Below are 12,114 nucleotides of genomic sequence, written 5' to 3'. Positions count from 1 at the left end.
TATGCTGTAAAAGGACCAAACTTCATCCAGGAGAACAACTGAGATAATCCATCCACAATACGAGGTTAGTCATTCATATACTGCTGCATGGGCTGGGCTGTAGTTACATCCTAAGGTTTTAAAAACTGAGCTTAAATAAACGATTAGCGGTAATAAAAGCCGAGGGAGGTCAACGGTGCTCACTGACTGTTTTAGGAGCTTTTTGAGATTAAATAGAAGAAAATACAAAACATTAAACATGTTAACAACACAAAAGCCATATTAAACGCAGACTACTTTATACCCGGAAGTAGGATTCGTCATGTCATCACTTAACGACCGGATAAAGGGAAGTTAAAATTCTTTGTGTGACATTAACTATGACCAGTTTCCTGAACAATTTAACCACAGAGGACCTTGAAAATTTTGTCTGATAACTTACAAAGTTACATAAGCACTGGAAAAACACAGTTTGCGTTGTCTTTATTTGTAGAAATGAACACCCTTCCCTGTACTAGGCTTTATACTCTTGTTTATCTGATTCTTTTCTGCCCAACAACTGCTTCAGACCAAACTGGAAGACGTAGAGTGCAGCTTTGGGCCAGGAATAGTACAAAATGGGTACCACTGGTCTTTTTATCTTGCATGCTGTGTCATAATGGATGAAAACTGATGCTGCACCTGAGATGACTCATGACAGGAAGACTAGCATGATAGAAATGTTTTGATTCTTCCACCATGACTCCACCACCTCTGTGAGGATGACCCAAATGAGCGCAGTGCTCTACACCAGCTCTACAATTTTAGACATAGCAAAGAAAAATACGAAGAATTGTTGAAGCTGGATGGAGCTGAGAAATTGAAAACACAAGTGCCAGCATCAGACAAACCACTTTGTGTGTCAGTGATTTTTAAAGTTCTTTTTCTGGAACACGTCTCCTTACCGATTACATCCCAAACACCATGAAAGAGAGGAACATGCAAACTATCATGTTTTTCAGTCACAAGATTTTGACTGTAACTGACAAAGCTGAGATAGTGACTACTGTAACAGAAAGACACAATGTGCAGTCATGTGAAAAAGGAAGTTGTTATAAGGACAACTGAGCACAGCCCATTCAAAGTATGTAGAAACACCTTTGGCAGTAATAACTTACAGTGATCATTTTCCATATGACTTTCTCAGTCTCTCACATCACTGTGAACGAATTTTGGGCCACTCTTCTTCACAGCGTTGCTTCAGGTCATTGAGAATTGTGGGCATTTGTTCATTCACGTCGATTTTAAGGCTTTTTGGTGAATTTGTTGGGACTTCATCTTTAACACACACCTGCTACTGACCAGGAAATTTACAAAAACCTCTGTTTTTATAGAGGCGCTCACACTTGCTGTTGATCAGCTGCATTTGAGTATCCTGTTAATTTGCATTTGCATTTTTACCCTGTTACTTCCTTTGGAAGCAGCAAGATTGCACTTAGTTTTTCACAGGACTGCACAGAGTGAGAGTGTGCATGACTGTAGTCTGAGCCTGACAATGGACTCCCACTGTAAGTCTTGGTGTACTTAGAATATAACTTTATGTTACACCATTAATTTTTACTGGTATCCCAAAAATCTGTAATAAGAAGACCTTGAATAATTTTCAAATTTTTCTGATTCAGTAATGTGAGTCAGTGAAGCCCAGTGTGGGATTTTCCTTTGGTTTTGGTTTTTGTGTACATAAGTTATTGTCTTGTGGGGTCAAATGACTTTCTTGTTCACACAGAAGAATTTCTATAGTTTATAGTTTATAAGAACGATAGTTTAAAGTTCTTGAAATTGCTTGAAATTGGCTTTCTAATAGATGATAATTATTTCAACACCAATTGTGGCACATATAGACTCAGCTAACTTAAGTAAGAGATCACTCTAAAATACTGTTACTCTGCTTCACGACCTCAAAGGAAGCTAATAAACTCAATCCCACAAACATAAAGGTAATTTCAGTGAGTTAATCTGGATTTATTCGCCACTGCAGCCCGAACTTTTACCTGATCTTCTCCTCATGTCCATTCTGATCTCACAGCTCTGGCTTCTATTAACAACTCAGGATGACATCAAACAGCCAGCTTATTTGACTGTGCATATGGTAGCCAAGGCAGCCGCAGCCAAGTCCATCTCATTACCTTAACAGCACTTGACGCGTGCAGCGCAGTAGGTAGCATGTAATAGGACACCAGGTGAGAGAGGCAGATGTTTGACTGACCCCGTGCTATATGCTTCCTGACATCGCCGTGATCTTCTGCTGCTAAACAAGTAGGGCAGCAGAGCAGTGGAGCATAACATGTGCCACCACTTAATTTCACATGCTATTTGAATACTCTATGTTAGTCCGATTGATAATTATACAAGTGAACAACTCCCTGCTGATGTTAGAGGACCTGTAATGGTAACTATGCAATTTCAAATAAAACAGTGCGAAAGGAATCGGGTGTAATGGTAGGGAGATGTTGGAGCATTTGGGGTGGGATGAATTATGTTATTAGATAAAGAACATTTCTCTGCAGTGTGCTAGCCCTCAGTCAGTCTGCTCCTTGTTGTTCTCTCTTGAGAAGCTGCTCATATTCGAATGCTGAGCTCTGCATTCGAATGACAGAATTTTTTAAGCTGCATCAAGTGTGATTTTCAGACAATCACAAGCAACCACTGAAAGGCACTGCCGCCCTGCCAACTGAGACACCAGAAATGGGCTCTATTTGCTCAAATTTAATTCCCGTGTCAGGTGTGAACACTACTCCACCCACAGGGAATGAAAAATTGAAACTTCCCGTAGCCGCCGTAGGATGGCACTCCCTTGGGGAAAGCGGGGCACAGTAGCTTTAGATTGTCTCCTTTCTCACTAGAAAGCAAAAGCATGCTGTGTAGTCTGCTAACATCATATTAGAGAACTTCAAGATCCCCAAGTTCATTTTTTTGTACAGTTTGTCTGCAACCTTTGTGTGACATTGCCAAGGGCAGCTTTAAAATAGAAAACATTCCCCTTACATCCATCCCCTGCTAGGACTCACAGTGTATTTCAGGTCTGTCCTGTGGTACGGTTCACATGACTGAGATGGCTTTGAATGCATTTCTTTTGCTGTCGCACAGCACAGCTGCAGAATATTACAATACAGAGTGCGCTCAAACAATTTGCTGTGGATGAAAACAGGCTAGAGGCATGGAGAGCGAATGTACAATATGCCTTGCAAATGCAAACAGTAGCTCTGCTGAATGTAGCGCAGAGATGACTGTATAAAGCCACGGTGACTCATTTCAAATTCCCCCCCAGATAGCGTTCCATGATGCCCTCCTTCTTTACTGCAAACACAGAGAAAATGGTGAACATCAGAGGACTATTACGACCCCATAAGTACTGTACAGTAATGCGGGATTGTGTGAGCTTTAACACTCAAGCACATTCCCTCTCAGAAAATATGATCACGGCATCAGGCAGAAAATAGAAAGGGACAGAAGTCCGAAGGAACATAACTCAAATCATTTACACCACTCTGCCAATGATGGAGCAGTTTCAAGCCCAGAGATTTCCGCAGAGAAAATAACAATGCAGAAATACACTGAGTAGTGCGCTACAGTCAACCACAAGGGAGGTCAAAGCTGACGGCTAGAAAGAATTTATATTCGGGGAGTTATGAAATATGAGCTTTGTGTGCTGCCAAATTGATTTAGCTGTAAAAATTCTTTTCATTTTGTTCCATAAAGATGCTCATACTTTTAAAGCCCCACCGCCTATATAAGCAGGTCTCAATGATTTGCTTACAATTTACAGCCAAGGTCATAATCAAAGTAGGTCTCCCTTTGCATGCTTAAAATGCCGCCTTGAAGAAGACTGGAATGGAAATCATTCTTTTCACTTCAAAAAGTCAGTAATTCTCCGGTACTCTGATTAGTTTAATGCTTGGATGGATAGGCCCTGCTCTCTGAGTTAAAAGAGAATACCAACCAAAGATTTTGAATTTTATCTCTCTGGTGCACCATGAAGATTTGCTTTCTCATATACATCGGGGGGAAATGACCATGATAGGATACAGAATAATTCATCAGGAGTAAAATCGGTCTGGTTTTGATACTTGAACCGCATGAGCCTGTTCTCTGTACAGTCTCGGTGAGTCACATCAAAATGTAGTGACACGGGCCACAGACGTGGCTCATAAATGTGCTGTCAGCCGCGTCGACAGCAGAGCAGGGTGACAGGATAGATTGTTGCACTCACTGGATTATTCAAACAAACCAAAATGACACGTTAATCATGACACGTCACATGCGCTGTATAGAGAAGCACTTTCTGTACAAAACAGAACACCAAGATCAGGAAATCACCCTGTGGTTTCATTTATTTGGGTTGTCCACCTTCTCTTGTATTAAATATATTTTGCTTTACATCATATGTTTCTGTTTGTTTTTCAGAGTCACATTCAATGTTCAACAGGTTTAGATCCGCTAACCAGCAGATAAAATGAATTTGGAGTCTCCTCTCAACCAGAGCTGTTGAATGGAAGAGTCACTTCACCATTTTTTTTTTTTTTTACAGCAATGGCGGATCACGGAGACTCACAGAAGTTTAGCAACGGGGGTTAGCAACTTATGCTAGCTGCACCATAGAGATATAGCAGCACAGAAGTCTGAGATGTCTTTTTAAAAGGTAGTTAAACAAAAACAAGGCTGTATGTTTTAAGCGTACATTCCAACTGCCCGCTAAGCACTTGCAGGAACTGTTTACCCCGAATTCAGAACCCCCGGTGACTGGACTGTCTTACTCAATGGCTCTGCTTTCAACCCTTTTCAGAGTTCCATCTTCTACTGAGAAAAACAGAGGTTCAGCTTTCTTCACCAACTTGCTGCTAAGTTTGTCTGCTGAGCAGTGTTGAGTGCTGTCATCAGAGCTTTATAGATGAAGGCAGTCACCCACCGCTATTTGCAATCAGACTAGTCTCAGAAAGATTCGAATGCTTGAAAACCCAAACAGTGCATATAAAGAGGCCAAAAAGATGAATGAAAATGAAGGCGAGAGCTGCTAAATCGGTTAGCTACTACAACCGTTTCACATAATCATCTGTGGTAAAATGAGAAATTATGACAGCTTAAACATCCTTAATGGGAAATCCAAAGAAAAGATACCACACTACACATGCTGATAAGTAATCTATGGAAAGAGCAGCTGAGAAACACAGAAATGATTTTGCTGTTGCATCAAAGATGAATAAAGATTTAAGAAGTCTCATCTGAGCAAATTATTTCAAATTAATGATTTACTGCCATGGCAACAGAATTCTGTCAGATGAGTTAGAGCAAAGGCCAACTATCCCTTCACCTCCAGCGAATAAATGTGGGTAAAAATGCAGCACTCCACCCTCCCTTTTCATACTAACTCCGAGGTTTGTGAGTGACAAAGCAGAGATGTGTCACCGCTGCTCCCTGGCTGCACCACTGAACCGGAATGTGGCCCAAGTACGAAAATCCCAGACAATTCCAAATTTATTGTTGAATAAACTGGCAACATTGAGAGCAGCCGACAGGCCATTTATTGTGACCGACGGTGGCCCAATGGCGTGCATGGACAGAGCTGCTAGGCTTTGATTTCCTGTCCTGGTCGCCATGACAGATGGGCTATGAAGACGGTGGAGGCAGCACAGCCTCTAACCTCAAGTTAGTCCTGCTCGCCAGTTCACCGGCACACAGTGTGGCTCTCAGGCCCTCAGGGGCCATACTGGCTGAGCTTTTCATGGAAAGTGAACAGTGCTTTGACTCTAACAGTGATGCTTAGCTATAAATGCTAAAAGAAATACTGCAAATGAATCTTGTTATATTTTTAGACTGTAATGCTAAAAAAATCAGAGCTGCTTTTATGAGTGCAGTAACTGGTCAGTCCAGCCAGCTTCAAATGACTTGGTTTTGATGATTTTATTTATATATATATATATATATATATATATATATATATATATATATATATATATATATATATATATGACACATTTTATTCTAAAACCAGTCAGCAACAAACAGGGAGACTGTCTACCCCAAAAATCATATCCAGAGGTTTTAACTACCAGGCCATGCACGGGAGATCTCACTTACCCTGGGAATATATGAAGGGCAACAAAGTTCACAAGAGATTGATCGAGTAATTTGTACAATCATGTGCTAATGAGATCACTTTCAGATGAAAACGAGTCAATAATAAATGGCTGTGGGGAACAGGAGGGTAGCTGTGGCTCCTTGGATAATATGCACAGGCTTGAGAGGGGTGGGAATTAGAGGCTGGTGACAGCAGCGTTTTTGGGAGAAAACACTGCAAATTAGAGGCAAAGGGAGCACATTTCAACGCGCAGGCAGTTCATTTTTCACATCAGTGTCTACTTTTGTTCCCGGCAAGCTGCCAAAGACATTGATGTAGGCACTATCCCTCCTCCACAGTGGTAATTATGCTGCCGGCCAATGCTTGATTAAAAGATCTAATCTGCAAACTTAGTGTTCAGCATCTCCCAACAAGTTCCAGTACTTTAAGCCTGTTCTCTGTCTCTGACAGCGGCGGAAATGTTGTGTTATGGACAGCAGCCAATGAAGTGCAGGGAAACATCCTTTTGCTTTCTATTCTGTGTCAGGGTGAAGGTGTAATTGCACCAGTGGATGCATTATTCAAGATGAAAACATGACTTGGAAGCATATAAAGGCCTTAACCTAAGTGGAAAAACAATAGCTGAAGGCTTTCTGATGTTTTTTCACCTAAGGCTCAGTTATAGATTCGCCAAATTACTATCCCACATGACAGCAAAGAGCCTGATTTTTGGTCCAGCATCAAAACAGAAAAAAATCAGGGTTGTTTGGGTTGAAGGTTATAACTATTCTTAATGCATTTCAGATTCTTAAAAAGTGTTTTGGAAATGGTGGTCTAAAGCTCCTAGGTACATAATAGTGCTATCAGACATGATGAAACTGTGCAAAATAACATCACTATACACTGACTGGGAATATTATTACTGAGATGCCAAATCAGGCTGCAAAGAGGTTCAACAAGGTCACCGTAATTTGACTTCTGATGAGCACAGAGGCTGTTTAATTGGGCGTAATAGGAATTTTCCCCCAGAATGACAGGATCTGACCACACCATGTGCAGCTGCATCCCAATAAAAAGCCCTCAGAGACCTTGCTGCTGTTGGCAAAGTAATAAATAGCTGTAAGTGCCCTTACCCTCTCTGAGCAGATGGGAGTAGATGAGCCAGAGGAGCAGTAGGCAGCAGAGTGACGCACCTCCACCTGCGGAGAGCGTCTTCACTCCAGACTGCATTCTACACCGTCAGCCTTTGAGATTATCCAAACTTTGAACACTTGTGCCACTCAGATGTCAAGCAGATCAGCGGAAGAGTGGCTAATCCAGTTGCATCTCCAAAGCCTGACGTGGGCATCCATTTTGAGGTTATAACAAAAGAGGGACCGATAGTAATCCCCCTTTGCTTTTCAAATTCCCTCGGTGAGCCGCATATCCATCCAGGCTGCTTATCACACACACACAAACCCACACAGACACACACAGGCTACAATGTCACCAGATCTGGCCAAGTTTACGCAGCTGTGCTTTCAGGAGCTGGAATTCACTTTGATGCTTCTGCAAGAGAAAAGAGGGGGGAAAGAAAAGAAAAAGCTGGAAGTGTGCAGATGAAGAGGAGGAAAGAGCAGCAGTCCCCCCCGCGCAGTTTCGATTCCTTACACGGAGATGACGATGCTGGCAATAAATTCAGCCGTTTCGTCCTCTTTCGTCCTCTGCGCTACGTACTGTTATTATTATTCCCAACCAACTTCAGCACCTAGCCGAGCTCTGTGTCACTCTACAAAGAGACGCGCAAGTTATCCCATGCGGACATGACGATCATTCCGATCGGTACCCAAACTTGTCCGAAAACGCGACACTCCAGACTCTTAAAAATAAATAAATCAAATCTAAAGGCGCAAATGCGTCACGCTGCCACACACGCACAGTCTGCATGTGCACGGCAGCGCTGCGAAATGTCAGAAGAGGAGCGGCGGGGTCTCACGCAGCGAGCAACCTCTGGACAAACGCACTGTGCGCGTCAGCACGGCCGGTGCGGTGAAGTTGGGCACACTTGTCACCTGTATGAGCCTTTGGATGCGATCTGGAAGATTCTGAGCGACCGTGTCTTGCTGCTTTAAGTTCGAGGATAAGCACCGCTCCACGCCAAGTCAATGGTGCGGTTCCACCTGAGCGTGGTGAACCAGCCTTATTCTACCCCGGTCGGGTGCATTTGCATGCAGGCGACGCCGAAGAGGAGGTTTCCTCCTTTCACTCCATGGCAGAAACCGTGCTGCTGCTGCACCCTGACTTCCCTTCACTTACGACGTTTTCAAATGCTCTCTCTCCCTCCCTCGCGTGCGCGCGCGTTCTCTCACGCGCAAAAGATGTCCTAATTCCTTCCTCAAAGTGTGAAAAAACTTTGCGGTCCCCCGGCTATAAATCGCAAACTGTAGATGATGATGTTGCTTGTTTATACACAGCAAAAGAAGACCAGTATGAGCCCACGGGGAGAAACAGAGCGGTCCCAGCTTAGCACATTCTGACACTTACTTTTCTCCGTGTCCTTATGCCCCGTTTTGGAGGTGGAAAACGCCCTTGAGGGCCTCATTGTCTGGGGACTATGGTTAACATTTAGCACACTGGCATTCCGGGAAAATGTGACAGGTCTGCTTCTTGAGAGGTCCGTGTTATAACATGTGCGTTGCCTCAGAGCTCTTTATGGCAGTATTATATACTGTCTAATATCATATCTCACAAGTCTCAAGCGTGCACACACAGAGGCAGGTGTGTATAGATGTATGCGTGTATAGGAGAGAGAGAGGGAGAGAGAGTTAAACTCCTGCAGATGCCAGTTTATCTTCTGAAAGAGCACCATTTAAGACTCCCTTGCCATTCGAGGACCATTACTATAACTCACCTTCCATACACACACACGCACTCACCAGATTCCATGACCAGTGAATGTGCACTTTATTAGCAGATGAAGAAGTTCCCCTTGTGTGCTGCTGTGCTATCAGCCTTTCATTCAATGGCTTTTATGATGACGTATTGGCCCGGGCCGATGCCTGTCACGTCAGCGTGTAATAGATGAAAAATGACAGGACCTCACAATTCTAAGACTACGCATTTGTTATATTAAAAGGATACTTTGCGGATTTTCCATCTGAACTTTTCTGCACTAGTGAAACCATTTGCAGCAGCTTACTTTACTTGGCCGGTGGAAGAGCTACAAGCCCGGGCCGACTGCTGAGTTGAGATGTATTTTCTTCTCTTGTATGCAGTGAGGCTCATCCAGCTCTCAGAGTTAAGAACTACGTTTCCGTCTGTCTGAGTGACGTCTCAGCAGGGGTTCCAGTGTAATTAATCATAATCCATAACTGTAACTGACAGGGTTTCTGCCAGTTTATTTTTACCCATCATATTTATTTTCATTTTTACCAATGAGATACAGACGGTTTTTCCGTACTGAATTTGGGAATGTGTGAAGTAATAATAGTAAGAATGATGCAGTAATAACATAGTAGTAATACATATGCATTTTCGACGTGCTGTGCTTAAGAAAAATATGAAAGATTTCAAAGCTGTGACTGATTCAAGAGGATGTGCGTGTGATATAAGTGATAATATACTTAGTAACTGAAGTGCTGTAGTTAATTATGGTTTTGATGTACTTGATTATTTCCACTGCATACTGCTTTATGCTTCTTCTCGTCTTTGTTTAGCTGATAAGCCTGTTTATTAGTTAAGTTGAATACTAAAGTCGCATACAAAATATATGATCAGTTTCATAATTTGAAAATGTGGATCATGATTTAAACCACCCAGTATTTAGTCATGTTGATTATATCAATAACAGAACTCCAACAATCTACACAAAGAGGGCCTTTTAGCGGCCATTCTACTCTGTTTTGCTGCTAATATGCCTGCAACTGTTCTTCATACTGCTATTATGAATGTTTCTATATTAATTCATCTTTAGTTACATGGTCATTTTTGTGTGAGCAGATAAGTACACAACTTTATACCTGTGGTGCGTTTTGTCACGTGATTGTGAAATGTATTCGTTTGGATTTAGTTTCGTAAAAATTAGCTTGTTTTTAGCAAAAACACAACCCCAGAATATAATATGTATGATATAAAAGATGGACATGGACAATTTTTGGAGCTTGGTGTGGCCACATTCAGGTGAGCAGGTGGAATGCTGATACTTAAGCATCACACAGACACAGGTACCTGGTTATTAATGCTAATTAACATGCTAAAGATTTCCCTCAGAATTGTAACACAGACTTTGGACTTCTGAAGCAGTCTGTTAGTTCCACTGTAAAGCACAGGGCACCAGCACCACAAATGTTTGCTATTTCTTGAGACAAATTAGTTTAGTTGACACCTAGCAAACAACTACTGGCTAGATCCACCCATGTTAGAAATGTGACGGCCCCCAGGCTTCAGTACCTGGTTGTTGGGACATGATGAGTGGCTCACTGGGAGTGATGGCTGACACCTGGGCTGGTGTGTTTGCTTGCTTGTACTGTAGGTGCTGAGGTACTCAGTCTTTTTCTCTCTCCTCCAGGTTACTTGATCTATTGAACATCAGCTGCTTTATTTTTTGTTCACTGACACAGCACATGTTCATACAGCAACACAATGCATATTTATTTATCTCTGAAATTGTTGCGCTACCCTTTGAGCCAGGGTTGTGTCAACACCTACCTGTCACTTAGGCAGTGAGGTCCATACTTTAAACAAAGACACAATTTTTATAGTTTTGCCTGTTTACACCATCACTGTGGAATTTAAATCAAACATATGTCTGAAGTACAGGCCTTCAGCTTTAATTAAAGGGGTTTGACACATAAAAAGTAACTGAGCAAATGACTAACAGTTTCAGCAGTTTCAGGTCAGGTGAGGCCTGATCCTTTATTATTCCATGACAAATTTGGCACATTATGCTGAAAAAATACCAACACTTGGAGTTCATTCCAAGTGTTGATATTTTACACTGGTTATATTTAAGAACAGAAACATTGCCAGAAAAAACGTCTAAACAGGTCTGCACAGCTCTAGAAGAAAAATATCTGAACATTTAAAATTAATGAGTTATTCATTAATGGCCAGGGTTTGTCATCCTATCATAACCCAGTGAAGCATGCTTTTATTAAATACAAAACTGAATGCAGAAAGTCTCATAAACAAGAAGTAACTCATGATAAATGCAAGTAAGGCAAGAAAAGGAAGCCTTAAAAGAATCTTAACAGATGATAATAATAATTTTTTAAACAAAGTCCCTCTGTATACCTGTCGCAAAGGGGAAAATCAGCAACAGAGATCAAAAATGCTTTTTGTACAAGGTTATGAATATGTTTATTTTTTGCTTTAAAGCTGGGCTTTTTAACACGGGAATCTGTGGCGAGGGACTCCCCTTTGGACCATTTGCTTCCAGCTCTTAAGGCTATTCGCTGTTTGGTTTTTACACACTGAGGTAACATTTTGAATTTAGGACATTGATCAGCTGAAGTTTTGCTATTCTAATAAAGTGAATGACGCCGGCACGCCCTGTGTGGTTTATTTCTTTGTGTTTGTTCACCTGTGTGATTGGCTTCCTGCACAGCTGCCCCGTTGCACCAATCAATGTGAAGATGGAAAGAGTAGATTTCACAAATACATATTGACCTGCTTGTTCATTTTAGCAGCTGTGAGGTTGCTTGTTGTCCTGAGAAAGCACAGGCGTACATAATAAAATGAATGATAGCTGCCTTCAGGTTCAGGCTGCTGGGTCAGTGTCACAGCTCGCTGGGACACATGGATATAACACAGTTAATGGTATTGCTTCAGTAACACCTGAGCTTTCATCATTATACTGGCTTTATATTTATATATTAATATTGCAGGGGCTTATTTAGAATAAACTATAAGAAATGTGGCTGGATTCAAGCTCATTTGAGACAAAAGAAACTGAAGACATTCAAAGATGTATCCTTTAGACACATGTAGGTTTTCAGCAATAACAAAATAATGCAGATCTAATTTAATAATGTTTATTAGTATTTATATTGGGGCTTGGGTTA

The 12,114-nt window shown here is 41.7% G+C and overlaps 1 protein-coding gene across 4 annotated transcripts in view; it reads right to left on the bottom strand.

Moving 5' to 3' along the window:
• Window positions 1-8,192, bottom strand: part of tafa5l (TAFA chemokine like family member 5, like) — a 43,662-nt gene extending 35,470 nt beyond the window's left edge. The window contains exons 1-2 of one of the 4 annotated variants that reach the window (XM_085444680.1): window positions 7,724-8,192; window positions 7,207-7,621 (exon numbers count right to left, since the gene is read on the bottom strand). In XM_085444680.1, the coding sequence (XP_085300806.1) occupies window positions 7,207-7,303 (97 nt within the window). In that variant the 5' untranslated portion in view covers window positions 7,304-7,621; window positions 7,724-8,192. Of the gene's footprint in view, window positions 1-7,206 lie in introns of all 4 variants that reach the window. The other 3 variants (XM_085444681.1, XM_085444679.1, XM_085444682.1) reach the window with 3 other exon arrangements.
• Between the last annotated feature and the right edge of the window lie 3,922 nt (window positions 8,193-12,114).

The sequence above is a fragment of the Copadichromis virginalis genome, linkage group LG20 (genome assembly GCF_057382275.1).
Source record: "Copadichromis virginalis isolate Kocher_CV1m ecotype Utaka linkage group LG20, C_Virginalis_male_GT1.1, whole genome shotgun sequence".
Taxonomy (NCBI): domain Eukaryota; kingdom Metazoa; phylum Chordata; class Actinopteri; order Cichliformes; family Cichlidae; genus Copadichromis; species Copadichromis virginalis.
Note: the sequence above shows the minus strand (reverse complement) of the source record. Positions and strands in the feature narration are given on the sequence as shown.